Source organism: Takifugu flavidus, chromosome 16, assembly GCF_003711565.1.
Source record: "Takifugu flavidus isolate HTHZ2018 chromosome 16, ASM371156v2, whole genome shotgun sequence".
Classification (NCBI taxonomy): Eukaryota; Metazoa; Chordata; class Actinopteri; order Tetraodontiformes; family Tetraodontidae; genus Takifugu; species Takifugu flavidus.
In genome coordinates, this window is record NC_079535.1 from 10,860,346 (window position 1) to 10,875,822 (window position 15,477).

General features: G+C 44.3%; 1 protein-coding gene and 2 long non-coding RNA genes across 9 annotated transcripts; 2 read left to right on the top strand and 1 right to left on the bottom strand.

Moving 5' to 3' along the window:
• Nucleotides 1–3,468: 3,468 nt before the first annotated feature.
• On the top strand, nucleotides 3,469–5,694 carry LOC130540290 (uncharacterized). Of its 3 annotated transcripts, none has more exons than XR_008954355.1 (3): nucleotides 3,642–4,058; nucleotides 4,395–4,860; nucleotides 5,448–5,694. It is a non-coding gene; the product is annotated as an uncharacterized LOC130540290 (long non-coding RNA). The 3 variants fall into 3 exon arrangements; XR_008954356.1 differs by having other exon boundaries at nucleotides 3,652–4,058; nucleotides 4,508–4,860; XR_008954354.1 differs by having other exon boundaries at nucleotides 3,469–4,860.
• Nucleotides 5,695–5,787: 93 nt separating this feature from the next.
• LOC130540289 (uncharacterized) lies at nucleotides 5,788–12,250 on the bottom strand. Of its 4 annotated transcripts, XR_008954352.1 has the most exons (4): nucleotides 11,857–12,250; nucleotides 10,842–11,482; nucleotides 10,092–10,250; nucleotides 5,788–6,482 (listed from the first exon to the last, which is right to left on the bottom strand). It is a non-coding gene; the product is annotated as an uncharacterized LOC130540289 (long non-coding RNA). The 4 variants fall into 4 exon arrangements; XR_008954353.1 differs by having other exon boundaries at nucleotides 10,092–10,247; nucleotides 10,842–12,250; XR_008954350.1 differs by having other exon boundaries at nucleotides 10,842–12,181.
• A 472-nt stretch (nucleotides 12,251–12,722) lies between these two features.
• On the top strand, nucleotides 12,723–15,121 carry nkx2.4a (NK2 homeobox 4a). 2 transcript variants are annotated; one of them, XM_057059339.1, is made up of 2 exons: nucleotides 12,723–13,260; nucleotides 13,754–15,121. In XM_057059339.1, the coding sequence occupies exons 1-2, from the start codon at nucleotides 12,891–12,893 to the stop codon at nucleotides 14,449–14,451; spliced, it is 1,068 nt and encodes a 355-aa protein (XP_056915319.1). In that variant the 5' UTR covers nucleotides 12,723–12,890; the 3' UTR covers nucleotides 14,452–15,121. The 2 variants fall into 2 exon arrangements, with proteins under 2 accessions (XP_056915319.1, XP_056915320.1); XM_057059340.1 differs by having other exon boundaries at nucleotides 13,781–15,121.
• Nucleotides 15,122–15,477: the final 356 nt, after the last annotated feature.

Below are 15,477 nucleotides of genomic sequence, written 5' to 3' on the forward strand. Positions count from 1 at the left end.
CATCCTTGGGCTTTTTGTCCTGCCTGTCACTTGGTGCCATTGTGATCGCTGCAGCACACGTTGTGTCCCATATGGGCAGCTGGGCTCGGACGGGGAGAAAGGGCTCTTTTACAAAACCCAAATTGTGACACGCTCTCAAATAAAGTATTGTTGTCTCTGAAAGAAAAACGAATTAAAAATTCGCGCTATATCTATTCTGGTCCAAAAAAAAAAAGGGGAGCCTCATTCACGGGAAACAGGGAGTCCTTCTTCCTTGATAGAGCGTTGCCAACAACAGCCTTCTCATCTCCCCTTTCCCCCTCTGCCCGATTCTCCAAAGTGAAAGGCTGATTATTGTCTGTACTCAAAAGTCGCTCGTCAGAGTGCAAAAACTATTCTTAATTCTGGACACTGTTCTTCCTTGTTTGCTTTGACTCCCACTGGAATGCGAAGGCTCCTTCCTTGAATAGAGCCATCAAGGGAAATAGTTCCTGCGTTTTATGAGTTTCACTACCCCGCAGAAGGGTAGATTTGGCTTTAGATTCCACATTAATTAATTCCACTAGGGGGCACGCACAAGTCGCCTCTTCAGCTATAATAAAACCGTAAAAATAGTAGCCAGCAATTTCTCCCCCCCCCCACCCCCACCGACTCAAAAACTCCAGATATTGTCAGGATCTACAAACCACACACATCTAATAATACACCTCAAACCTTCAGTGTTTATTGTTTCCTTAAATTGCGGAATTTCTTAATCCAATTGGGGGGGATCTCGATTTTTATTCATCCGAGTCGCGTTTCTCCAAACAGCTAAAAGCATCGACTTCTTATCTCGGCAAATCTCATATGAGCCCCAAACTAAAGAAGACCATTTTATAAAGGGCACCAAATGCTACACGGTAAAGTTTCTTTCTTTTTTATCCTTAAAAATATGCGCTTTGCAGTCAGATTTTGCCATTAACGCAGCAGAAAATTGCAGCCCCCTTGTACCAGTTGAGCAAAAGGGTCAGATTTATCGGAAATTGCTTTTGGCTGCTTGGAGGGATAAAGCAGGCCACATTAAAACAAGCAGCCTCGCATGCGGCACAGTTCAACCCGCGTGGATAACACTATTATATACCTGAGAATACAATACTTGAGGAAATGTGCACTCGGGACACCATGGATCTTCGTCATCCTGGCCATTTGAACCTCGACATGAATCATTTTTCTATCACATACATCGCCAAATAAACGAGGATTTCAGAGCTATAATAAGCGGGGCTTTTCATTTAAAGGAAGCTATCTGGGTTTTATTGCCTTAAAGTAGATCCAGATTAGATTCGCCACAGTGCTGCCGATATTAATGGAGAGGGGAGTGATGGAAGGAGCGGGGGAGTCAGGGCACAAATACTGGCGACGAGCGGCCACAAGATGGCAGCAGAGGTCCGCGCATGGCGTCATGCGGCGTTCCCCCGCACACGCCTGACATCCCGAGGCTCCTGCTGCACTTTCTTTCTGTTCCACGGCGCAAACAACTGCTAAACATTAAAGAAAATAATAAAAAAATGTTTTTATAAAGTGCCACGCTGCAAAATAAGTGTTTTTCCGGAGGCAGATTAAGGGATGTAGTCAGCTACGAGTCCTCTGAAAAGGAATTTGGCTAACAAAGACCAGCAGTTAGCATGGTCACAATTTAAAAACGAAGGGGTGGGCTCGCAACAAGGGTCGAAAGGCCACAAAAACCCCCAACCAAAAACACCCAAAATGATTAATGAATAAACGCATGACAATATCGTCAAAATGTTCCTTTTTAGGGTTTAAAGCCACATTTTCTTTTTCGGAATTTTGGATCGATGAGCATGTGGTTGGGTTCAACTAGGGTGGGAAGTGCCCAGTCTCCTCACGAGGGAGAGGAACGTGTAACCTGTTAATGGATTTGAAGATACAAATGAAGGCTGCCATGTTTTGTGCACCTGCTCTGTGAACTGAGCATCAGTGAACTTACACCTGCAGGGGGCCCCATTGGGTTAGAAAAAGCAGCGGCAGGCAGCGGGGGGGGGGGGGGGGGGGTGGGGGGGGGGGGACGCTTCCCACCGTGTAGGAGGAGAAAAGCGGGTGGAGGAGGAGAAAAGCGGGTGGAGGAGGAGAAAAGGGGGTGGAGTGGGAGGGGTCTGCAAGAAATCGGCGAAGTACAAGGTACAACAGATGGTAAAGTGCAGCTACGTCAGCAGCATCAAGATTACAAAAGCAGGGAATCAGAAAGTGTTGCAGCCTGGTTATTTGCTGTGTACCGAGGCTGGCTCAGGGGAACAGCAACCCGGGGTAGGGGTGCAGTCCATGCTGCCCCCTCTGACTGGCTGTTTGTCTGAGATCTGCCACCGAGGACGCGGCGGACGGCCACCCAAACCCCAGCACGAGTAACTTCCCAAGTATGGATGAAACAATCATTTCCGAAGAACATTTCAAGACTGTAAAATAAAACCTGAGACGTGTTTAAAGTTGTGTGTTTTGCAGGAGTTTCTGAACCTCATCTTTCTGTAATTCATGTGTCATCTGTACATACTGCTCTGTGCAAATAAACGCTCCCGTGTTTTATCGGAGTTTTCAGCTCTACGTGGATGGCTCTATTTCTGCTTTCTTGGAAACTTTCAACAGCTTTTCCTCTTTTTCAATTGCATAAAAACACAAGGCTGACAACTGAACGACTACTAAATCCATGGGGTTTAGCGCCCCCTTCAGGTAGTTTTCCATTAGTTTAGAAATTTATGCTGTTCCAAATCCTAAAATGGGTTGACAGAAAGATGGAAGCTAACGATCAAAAACCTCTTTTTTGAATTATGACAAACGCAATGTTATATTGTCTAAGGGCTCCATGTTTTTTTGGGTTCTTTAAAGTGTGTTTAGATTCCAGCTGGACTCATGCAGGACACAACATGCAGCCCTGATTTGCAGGAAGACGCTGATATTGCAGGTCTGTTGGCGTCGGAGTCATAATGGCCGGCGGCCGGCTTACTCTGATCCTTGGGAAAGAGCAGCGTGGTCAAGGTCCTTGACTCTGCTGAATGTGGAGATTAGAGGAAGAGCAGAGTTTGCAGAGCACCTCCGCAGATGGGGCACAAAGAGGGGGCTGGGCCTGGCACTGGGACTGGGACTGGGACTGGGACTGGGACTGGGACTGGGGCTGGGGCTGGGCCTGGCACTGGGGCTGGGACTGGGACTGGGACTGGGACTGGGAGTGGGGCTGGGACTGGGGCTGGGGCTGGGGCTGGGGCTGGGCCTGGGCCTGGGACTGGGACTGGGGCTGGGGCTGGGACTGGGACTGGGACTGGGACTGGGGCTGGGACTGGGACTGGGACTGGGACTGGGACTGGGACTGGGGCTGGGACTGGGACTGGGGCTGGGGCTGGGCCTGGGACTGGGCCTGGCACTGGGACTGGGGCTGGGACTGGGGCTGGGACTGGGGCTGGGACTGGGACTGGGACTTGGACTGGGGATCGGACTGGGCCTGGTACTGGGGCTGTGACTGGCGCTGGGGTTGGGACTGTAGGTGGGGATAGGGCTAGGTCTTGGACTGGGACTTGGGCTGGGCTCAACTGGTGCCCTCTGTTTACTGGTGCTGAAAAAGTCAAGTGAAAGAAAGAAAGAAAGAAAGAAAGAAGAAGAAAGAAAGAAAGAAAAAGAAAGAAAGAAAGAAGAAAGAAAGAAAGAAAAGAAAGAAAGAAAGAAGGAAAGTGGTCTCGCCAACATCACATCAGCCTGTGCAGAACCGATCCATGACAGCCTGAACTGGTGCAACCACGACCCACAACTTTGGTCCATTCGGAGTGTTAAAATCAAATATTCATTTATTTTAGAGGAAAAACCAACAAGTGGCTTCAGTTCAACATCAACAGAAAAACCCACAAAAAGACAGTAAAACGAATATCGACTGTTTTGTCCCTCGGCGACAGTGACGCTGCTGCCGGCGGGAATAAACAGGAGCCGGATTTGGTGGAAGCCGCCGCGGCTCATTATGTTGGGATTCCTCCAGCCATCGCAGCCCCTCACGGCCACAAAAGCGAGCTGACAGCCGAACAAAGGACAGAGTTCCACACAAGGTAACTTTTCAGTGACTGCAGAAAGAGAAAGTGGAGTGCTCGTCGAGCACACGCAAGCGCCGGAGCTGCTGTTTTTCAGTGTTATTTATTTCCCCGCGAGGCGTTTTCAATGTAAAATGAATAAGTCGCTAATGGTCTTTTTCGCGCCATAATTCATTTTCTTTTTTTTTAATTATTCAGTGTACTTATGCAAAACCTGTAACGCAGCGTCGATTCTTACTTTCCCATTAAAACTTTTAATGGTTGAATGTTCATTTCCTTTTTTATATAGGTACAATAAATGCGTAAAGCTAAAAGTGTGTGGTTTCCTTCCTCTTTCTCCACCTTTCCTCTCAGAACTTGAGTTTCCTCGTGTAAAAGCCACAGTCAGGTGGGCCACCACACCAGGCTCCCCCGGATGGATGAGTGTTTATGCCGAGCTTAATGGATTGTCTCCCCTTCCTTCGAAGGTGCAGGTGAAGTGCTTGAGGTGCCAGCACGGCCTCCGGATCCGGGCCGCTGAGCTCAATAACAGCGAGCCGTCATCTGTTTCAGACATGCTTCAATCAGCGTGCTGATCAAGAGAGCAACAATGCGGCGGCGGCGGCGCGTTTCACCAATTTAAGTCGCTTAATTAGCTTGCTGTGTAAAGAGGCTCCAAAAGATGAGCGGCGACTTGTGCCTGTCATGCGTGTTCATGTGTAATTGTAGCCTGTGGAGGATCTTAAAGACTCTCCAAAGTTAACTTCACGGCAAGGGGGAAAGAAAAACGCCTAATGTGTCGCCACGGTTCCCACCGCCGAGGCCCAGCTTTGAAATACAGGTGAGTAGCTTCGTGAAAAAGGACCCTTCTTAGGCTACAGAGCTAATGGAGTGTCCTTTTCCCATGATTCCACTGTCCTTTAGCAGTGTGGGATGTTTACACTGATATGTAAAGTTTATATTTACAATTATCTATCTGTCTGTCTATATCTATCTATCTATCTATATCTATCTATCTATCTATCTATCTATCTATCTATCTATCTATCTATCTATCTATATCTATCTATCTATCTATCTATCTATCTATCTATCTATCTATCCATCCATTTTAAGCTTATCCTGTCTTATTTTAGGCATATTTCTAATCAAGTAGGCATTTTGATCAGCACTACTTGTTTATTTGTTTATTAGTGTGTAAACATCAAACATGCACGCCTCCATGCATGCCCTACAGCGCATAAGTTGCAGGTGTAATTCATTCATTCAATAGTCATTGTTTCAATACTCTCGGTGTTTGTATGTTTAGCTTTATTTTGTCATGTAAGTTTTCCCCTTTTTTCTAAAATAAAAATGTTTGTTCTAGTTTGTGCTCATATGCTTCCTAACAAACATCTGCCATTTGCTTTGCCCACGTGCACACGCCAGCCCATATTACCGTAATGGAAGAGGAGCGTGCACGAGCGGCTCAGATCTCCTGATGAGGCTCTGAACACGCAGGAAGGACATCGGCCGTCTAAATGTTCCTAACGTGGACGTTTAAACGCCACAGACGGAGGAAGCTGGTTCAGGAAGTTTAATGGGTTAAAACGATACAGTGTTGGACAATAAAGAAATATAAAGGTTGTATTATAATAATAAACACTGAGATTTAAATATTTGTCTCAAAGAAGCAGGGAGACGTCTGTTTATTGAGCATTTAATAGTGGCTCATGGCCTTGAGTGTTCCACAACAGTATTTTTATTAATTTATTAACAATAGTCACGATCAGCATTTTGCTTCTTTATTGTAAACATCATCTTTATGTCTGTGGGGTAAAGAAAACATTGGATTATCTCATCGGATAGTAAGATTTTCCGCTTGAGAGAAAGTGTCATCCGAGTTCATTGTGTTAAAGGAACCTTTGTAATCTACACCGATTACAACACAGGGAATGATTATTATCAATATTTTGGTTTAAATGATTACATATAATGCTAAAGTTCTTAAATGAGAGTGGTCTATCGCTGCAACGGGGGATCACCTTTAAAAATGTCCCAAGTACATTTAATAAAAACAGCAATCTGACGTTGTGGAGTCAAAATTCCGCTGGAATATTAACTGCGGCGATGCTGTAGCACGTGGACCAACATGTAACAGAACTTTAATAAATAATAATAAACTCTGTGGGACGGAGATGTGGCCTGATGGAGGATCCTCTGTTTGTTTTCCTGTTGGCTGAGCAGCGGTGCCGGAATCTTCTCTCCGGCTCCTGCACACATGGCTGGAGGATGGAGGAAGGTGGAGCGCTGGGTGGCGTGTTAGCACACAATTTCATGATGGTTTCAGAGAAGAGGCCAGCCAAGCATTTCAAGTGGCGGAGCAGTGAGAGGGCAGCTCTGTGGAGGGGAGCAGGTAGCGTAATGATCAGGTAGAAAAGATGACCTCAAGCGTCCTTGGAGCGCCGAGAGATGACATCCTTCCTGGGAGGAAGAAAAGGACGAGATTTTAGAAAAAAAAAAAAGGAAAACAACAAATGAGAGAGCCATTAGCCTCAGGACACTTGTCAGCGCACAGCAGCACAGTCAGGCAGAGTAGCAGCACACGCTGAGACAAAGGCGGCAATCACAGCGGCATTCACATTTATAGGAGGCAGCAGCATTCAGCGCACGTCTAAAAATAAAATACACGGCCCGTGTGTGCTTTATGAGAAATTAATTAGTCATACTGACCAAAACATGGTCAAATACATGGATATATTAGCATTTTCTATTAAAAAAATACAAAAAACTGTTGAAGGCTTAACCAATCCAGCAGTTTTCGTATGTAGGCCAACTTCTCTGGTTATTTTCCTCTGTAATGGAAAAATGATGCTATGGAAATTTGGAGAAAAGTTAATTTGTGTTTTAAAGGGTGAAGATGACAGATGCAACACGTCTACCTCTCACAGCAGGTACTGAGTGGTTGCATCAGAGGGGGAAAGTTCTCCAGCTGCTCTGGAACCATCAAACATGATCTCCTGACTCCTTTAAATGAGGCTTCATAAGAAAAAGACCAATCAATGTTGGTGGGGGGGTCCATAGAGGATTCAAACACACGTGCCATGTTTGGATTATTTCACTATTCTATAATCTTTTGAATGGGCCACATTAATAGTCCATTTTAATCACGTGTCAGCTCAATTTCACCCTAAATAAACCACTTTTTTACATCAACTTGGTGCAGTTTGGCAGGTGCTCCGTCGACACAGCTTCACCATCCCTGTCAGACGCAACGTAGCTTTTATTAACAGTGAAAAAGCAAAGCCAAAAGGCCGAGATCGTCTCTGCGAGGGATCCGATCTGAAACCAGCAAACTTGGGCGCAGAAGGAATCCAGTGGACAGGAAGATGAGTGTAAAACAGCTTCTGCATGTGTGTAAAGGTGTTTGATGATCATCAGTTTCTGTCTGTTCTGCGTTATTTGATCTGTTTCTGTTTCATTTTTAGATGCTTTCAGGGCAGAACTGACCAAGTCAAAATGACAAAAATCTTCTTTTTACCTCTAAAAAAGAAACTAGAACGTGGGTTTTCATTCAATTTTCTGAAGTGTGGAAAGGCGTTTGTAGCTGTCAGATCAACACAGTCAAAATCTAAAGTAGTTTTCTGATGTGTTTGTGTGAATTCATCTAAATAATAGACGCCTGGCTGTGGCCTACTGGCTAAAAGCGTCCCAAAGTGGGAATAAACAGACCAGAATGCTACATTTATATGCAACATTTCCATTGTTGAATTGTGGAGCGCTTTGAAAAGTTTCCGTCTGGGCGCAGCACTCAACATGCTGGGCAACTTTTGATTAGAAGATGCTTCTGTTAATGCAAAAACAGGTGGAATAAATGAATTCTGCCTCTAAAAGGACATCAGGAAATACTTCATACAGATTGCAGCTGAAAATCTGCATGAATATTCGATGTAAAACCACATTTGATTGTTTTGGATTTTTTTTATTTCTTCTCCTAACACATGCGGGCGTGAAACACCTACAGACTAGCATCACATTTTCTACTGGACATTTTTATTCCCTCATGATGAAAAAATAAAAATCACACAGAAAAAGAAGCGCTCATGTTTACTGTGTGATTAAAAACGCCAAATTAACCAGAACCTGTGCATAAACCATGTGTTAATAAAGTGTGTAATTTCTCAAAAACAGCAGTTACACACAAGCAAACATGCTTTCTGCCGCCAAAGTGAAAGATAAAAACACTTTAGGCCATGGCCAGGTTCCATGTGACAGCAGCAAGGCCGGTTCCGACCCAGGAAAGAGCGGGCAGAGAGGGGATTTAGCATATGAGTAACCGAGTACTGAGTAACAACGACGCTCCAACAGCTTTGTTTACGCGCCCTCGCTGCTGCCGCCATTATTTCCACAAAGGAACCTTCATCATCTGATGCTGTGCTGCTCCTGATTGTCCCAAGAAGGATGCTGTGATGACGGAGCCCAGAGCAAATCACTTTAAACCGAATCTAAAATAATTATTTCTTTATTTTTCACCCCCCTTTGAATTTTACAACGTGTAGTTGAACGGCTGCTTTATTTATTTGTGCTGATTTGTGCTGAAATGAGACAACATTAAGGGGGATGGGTAATGATTTTTTTTTTTTTTTAATGTAATAAAGAGAATTTTGACGAAGCATTTTTGTCTGATAATGTAAACTTTTTTTTTTCTTGAGGGAAAGGTGCTCTATTATATCAGTGTGTGGTGCAAATTGCTACAAACTGGTAAATGATCTAAAGTGCCCCTCAGGAGGGAGATACTTCACAACACTGAAATGGCGAGTTGCTAGTAACAGTGTTTTTCCAGAATATCTTAAGCTTTTGAATTGCTAAACCCGAAGACGACGTTTCCTTCAGTGAGCTCGACATTGAAATAACCATGAAGTGGGAACTAAAGGTCAGCACCATATACAAGTGCTGGATGGAACCTGAAGAATAACAAACACATTCAATTCTCATGTTTTAAAAATACATTCCAACTGTGGATTATATATCTAAAATGTGCCTTTTACGTTTGCTTCCCCATATTTTCTTCAGCATTCGGTAAATCTCCATATTCTTTTTTTTTTTAGGGGGGGAGGCGGGTTGGCGCCCAATTAGCATCATTTCTTCCATCAAGCCACATTAATTATGAATGAATGCAAACTCCTGCAGGAGAATACGGTCTTCAAGAGGCCCGTGACAAACTTTCTCCACTTGGGAGGACCTTTAACCTACTTAGCTGAGGAACCGCACCGCTTCAAGTAGCGCAACTGAAAGATATGCACCTGCCCGCCTTTTACTCTCCCGCTGCTCGGAGATTTAAGAGGAGAAAAAGTATTTGATCTAAATGGCACTACACTGACAGCAGGTGTGGACTTTTCTGCACAAATGTGCGCTGCGTTTCGTCCAGTGGGCCCGTCGTCTGTACAGCTGCACAGATCTGATAAAGCCCAATTTGAGGCCAAGGAGAGAACGAAGTCGCCCTGGTATTTGGGCACATTTCGTGCGTAAATACGCATGAAAACAAAAATCTCGCTGACTAAATGTTCGCACAGACTGAAAAGGTTGTCTTTTTTCTTCATAATCGTAAAAAACGTACGTATCAACTAAATAATTTTAGCCTATGATTAAATTTCATTGAATGGAGCAAATTATTTAAAGCGCCATTTTAATCATTAGATATTAAATATAGCAGCACAAATGTAACATGTCATGTCATGTCAACCGAAATTGGATTTTATTTTAGTTTTTGAGACGTGTCTTGCATTTGCGTGAGTTCTTATTCCATTGAGACAATAAAGGTTCTGCCCTTTTCTCGCAAAATCACGCCGATCATTCCAAAAGACGCGCCTAAATCTGTCCAATTAATACAATCTAAACAAATTTATAGACTTAAAATGTCAGTTCAACCCGATTCTTCCCCTATTGATGAGCAAGACGAATGAAACGCGTCCTCTGTAGCCGTGCGTAAATTACGCACATTAAAGCTGGACCATTTCACTTTCAGATATCTCTATCCAGTTGAAAATATGATCGTTCGTCTTTAAAAATTGGACCACTCACACTCAAACTTACGGATTAATTGGTCCGCGAGTCTAAATCGATGCCAGGGTCCATGCTGGAGCTTCATGTCCATGTCAGGACCTCAACACTATAGCGGTCTCAGCATCTTTAGCAAGGTCGAGATGGTGAAACAAGCCTGTCAACAATTGCGTGTTCCGGTCTGTCTGCCTGCTGGGGGAGGGTGGGGGGCATAAAAAGACATGCGTTTTATATGAAAAAGGACATAAAAGGGTTATTTCACTGGTACTGGGAACTGACAGGTCATTTATCTAATTTAGCTTGTACGTTACGCACTGCAAAAACTGGTGACGAGCCCTGATCGAAGGCTTCGTTGTGGCCACAGTAAAATGGCTCATGATTATTCTCCACTAACTCAGACAATCTTAGCAGCGAGTTTCAATCGTGCTCGATCTGATCCAGAGGAAAGATGTGATATGTAAAAGCTTGTTTTATATTAGCCAAATTAATTTATCAACTAGAATGGACAGTTGTATTTACTTTTTTTCCCTATCTCAGGGCAATAATTGGGAGTTAAACATATAGAGCTGGGCTTTCTTTGCATGCAGCCCTTTCACTTCCTTGAGGCAACAAGAAAGGACTCGACATTAATCGGAATTGTTTGATTTCAGCTTCGCTTCAGCGCACGTTGCACATCAATTATGAAATAAACAGCTACTCCGAAAACCACACGAGAAGCTCCAAAAACATACTTTAGCCAAAGCTGCGGCATCCTAATCGAACATCAATATTTTTTGCACCGACCTTTTGTGGGCCCTCCTCACGGCTCCTTGGTGCTTCTCCGGTTCCCACAGCCTTGAGCGCCTCGCATCTACTGAACCTAAAATAGAATTAATCTGACAACGGCATTAATGTGGACTATAGGCACTCATAAGAGGTGCATGCAGCTAACCAGCTCCAGATTTTTATGGGATCCTAATGTGGAGGGTCTGTGGTCCAGGGTCCTGCTCTCTGACTCAGTAATCCACAAGGTTGAGAGGTTTGTCTCATTTACATAATGTTAGAAGTCTGGGCCGAGGCCTACCTTTCTTGTCCCCCTAAAGACACCAATGCAGCCGCCAAACAGGCGCAGCGAACACTGGAAATATTCGACGTACGTTTTCGCCGCAACTTTTCTGACAATTTGATTGTTTTTAAAGGTGGACCCCTTTCCTTCCACCTGTTACACCCTCAGATGTGGAGTTTGAAAGGGCGATTTGTTGCCCCACTTCGATGTCTTTCTGACATCTCCAGCTGGCTTTGGAATACGCACGCATTGTTTTGTTTTGCTCGGCGACAATAAAGTCCATCCACTTCACTTTAAATCCGCTCCGGACTCCAGACTTCTTGGGGATGAGTGAGTGGGTGCATGGGATAAAGCACAAAAAAATTCGGCCAGGGGAAATCTGCATGAGAACAATGATTCATTACAACCGAAACGCAGATCTGTGTTTGTTGATATTTCGCGGGAATTGACGGCTGATCGTCTCACGTCTTAATTTCTTAATCAGCGCGGACGCGCACTTGCTGACACGCCCGGATAAAGTATTATTTGCAGCTTTTTGCTGCCCGGTTCTGCCATTTTCCCTCGTAAATGATGACAACAACTCTCTTGACGTTTCGAAAAATAACATAAAACATCCCGCCTACTGATGCCGTTTTCCCTTAATTAAAGAAGAAATCAATTCTATTAGTCACCCACCTCAGGTTATACCCTGATTTATAAATCTATAAGGAGCTCGCATTACGCAATCATGGGAATTTATATTAATTACTTAACTCATTATTCCATTTTGTAGCAGCTCTTTTCTCTTTTGACCCCCCTGTGCGGTGGAGCCCTTCCTCTGATTCCTCCCCTGGCGCCAGTCAGTTTGCTCAGAGATTACAATGTCAGGTCAAGACTGCGGAGTGTCTTTCTAACGCAGGGTGACCAGACTCGAGGGTTCGAGGATTACAATATTGTCTCCAAATTGCATTAAGTCCAACGAGACATCCTGAGAAACCTATGAAATGACGGCCAGGCAAAGCAAACGCGGACGTCCAGAAATTGGGGAGAATCGCAAATGCCTGCTCATATTTGCGCAGACGCAAGTTGGCAAAAAAAAAAATCCAAATAACCATAACAATAAAAATCCCGATCTTGTCATTCCTGTCATTGCGGTGACAAACATCAGCCCGCAGGTCGGCTCCGTCGCCGACGCCGCTCAGCTTTTATTTTGTAATTTTGGTCTTATTTGGACTTGTTCCTCTCTGATGGGGCAAAATGATGCTTAAGAAGTATAAATGAGCCGGTCGTACAACTTCATTGTGCCTCTTTGATGATACTCGGTGGCCCTTGTGTCTGTTCAAAGTGCTCTCAAAGTTTCTGGAAAGAGTGGAATTCCCTACTCACGCACAATAGTCATACATTATGTTGTGAGATCAGCTGATGCGCAGACACAATGGCTGATATTCTCACCTGCGTGTAGCCGCCACGAAGGACAAAATCATAAATATGTGGCGTCAGTTTATGTATGCACATAAGTTCACGTAAATCAAAGGACATTTTCATCAGTTATTACCCGAAAATGTCAATGACTATTGTTTGCTGGTTTAGGAGTTTTGCTCCGCCCCCTGTGTTTGTCGTAAACCTGGCTCCTGGCTCCAATAAACCCGGGCTAAGAGCGCCCTGGGCTCGCCTCCTTCTCCAAGGCGATCAATAGGATCTCAGGCGCACTACAAGCACTCTCTTACGTAGACATCCAGCAAGAAGAGAGCCGATACAACAACACGGTTGATCTGCTCAAACACAAAAATCTACCTGCTTTCTGAATCATGTCGTTGAGCCCAAAGCACACAACGCCTTTTTCAGTGACAGACATTCTGAGCCCAATCGAGGAGACCTACAAGAAGTTTAGTGGCATGGACGGCGCAGGGAACCTAACCTCTCCACTGGGAGCCTACCGACAGCCTCAGGTGTCTCAGACCGGCATGCAGCAGCACTCGATGGGCCACAACGCGACCGTGGCTACCACTTACCACATGCCGCACGGCGTCTCCCAGTTCTCCCACAGCGCAATGGGGGGATACTGCAATGGGAGCATTGGCAACATGGGAGACCTGCCGTCGTACCAGGAAAGCATGCGGAATAGTGCAGCAGCAACAGGATGGTACAGCGCCAATCCAGACCCAAGATTCTCCACCAGTAAGTTTTAAATCCCTTTTCGTCGTTTCTTTCTTTTTTAATTTTATTGTGCTTCACAGTAAATTCTAGAATTGCATTGACATCTCAGTGATGAGTACTAAAGAAAAATATACGAGGCTTTTAAAATGTAATTCAAGGTTGGACTCGGTACTAAAGTACTATTGTAATTATTATTTCAGTAATATTTATTTCAGTATTATTCAGCTCAAACTGAAAAGGAGATCATTCTTTCAAGTCTGGGCCTTTTTTACTTTTACGAGATTCCTATATTATTATTATTATTATTATTATTATTATTATTATTATTATTATTATTATTATTATTATTATTATTTATTTAACCTGTATTAAGCGAATGAATAAATTATGTTAACCCTAATTTTAAACCATCCTCACTAAGGAGAATCATTATTAAAGACTACTTCAGGCGAAATAGTGTTCTCCTCTTCTGTTGATTGAACGCATGTACTGTATATGTATGTATATTTTTAAGTTTCTAGATTCATGGGACCTTCCACAGGTATGAACATGACCGGCATGGGGGGTCTGACAGGAATGGCCGACGCCACCAAGTCCATGCCAGCTCTCCACGCTGCGCCCAGGAGGAAACGGCGCGTCCTCTTCTCGCAGGCTCAGGTCTACGAGCTGGAGAGAAGGTTTAAGCAGCAGAAATACCTGTCGGCGCCCGAGAGGGAGCACCTGGCCAGCATGATTCACCTCACGCCGACACAAGTGAAGATCTGGTTTCAGAATCACCGGTACAAGATGAAGCGCCAGGCCAAGGACAAGGCGGCGCAGCAGCTGCAGCAGCAGCAGCAGCAGCAGCAGGACGGTAATCTGTGCCAACAGCAGGCGCAGTCCCCGAGGCGCGTAGCCGTGCCAGTTCTGGTGAAGGACGGTAAACCGTGCCAGAACGGCTCCAGCACGCCCACGTCGAACCAGCAACAGGTGCAACAGAGCCAGCAACAAAGCCAGCAACAGAACGGCAACGGCGTCTTGCTCGCGTCGCCGACCGGCAACCTCAGTCAGCATCAAAACCAACAGCAGGTGAACGCGTTGGACCTGGAGGAGATGTCGCCAAGCCCCCCCTCACTGCACAGCCAGCTCAACATGGCCCAGATAGACACGTCTGCAGTAGATTACACCAGTAACATGGTCACCTCAAACCTTCTGTACGGCAGGACGTGGTAGGACTCCACACTGTGCGATCACCTTTTCTAATACCTGCGGAGGAGCTCCATATATATATATATATATATATATGTATATGTATATACACACATATATATATACAGTTATATATATATATATGGAGGCGGAAGGCTAAAACGTGGGGCCCTTCGATGCTGGAGAGGACAAGACGCACTGAGGCGCACCAGCTGATCAGGGCACATTTTCTTGACATCTCTGAGAGGGGAGTCTATTTTTGAACTGAACAGAAATGGCTGGGCTGTCCTTGAGAGCAATTATGTCTTTCTGGACCCTTTGTTACTCGTGTTTTGGACGTAGATATGTCGGTGAAAGAAAGGAGGATGCTGCTTCATTTGAGCGCGGACTCGGGGCGGGGAGGTGGGATCAGGTCTGAAGTCCACTGAACCATCACTTCTCAGTTGCGGTGGCGATTTGGAACTTTATCACATTAATAATGTAAACTAATGTATTCCTATTAGACTTATGAAAATAAAGTAGGTACTTGTATATTTGGCTAACACACAAGGAAGCGTTAAACTGTGATCGTTATTGCGTCCACTTATGTTTTCTTTATTATTTTGTAAGTTAAATAGAAAAAAAAAATGCGTGATGGCTGCTGTATTTGTTTCCAAACCAAGTGAACGTTAACAATAAATAACTTGAAGTGTGAGAGCCTTTCCCCAAGACGTAATTTTTTTAGAGTGCATTTTCATTATGATGCGATTGAGAGCAAATTGAGCTGCAAAGCAAGGTCGATGAGAGCGCCAGCATTGTTCAGGTGACATTTTAGAGGGCTGCTGTTAATGGAGGACGTTTGCAAGACTCGGAGACCGAAAACTCCTGCTTTTGTTTGTTTGTTTGTTTGTTTGTTTGCTTGCTTGCTTAAAAGGAAGTAGCAACCCTTGCTTTATTTTAAACTACAATTTAAATGACCCAGAGTTTACCGCTTTGTGATTGGTATCCTTATTATTATTATTATTATTATTATTATTATTATTATTATTATTATCATCATCATCATTGTTA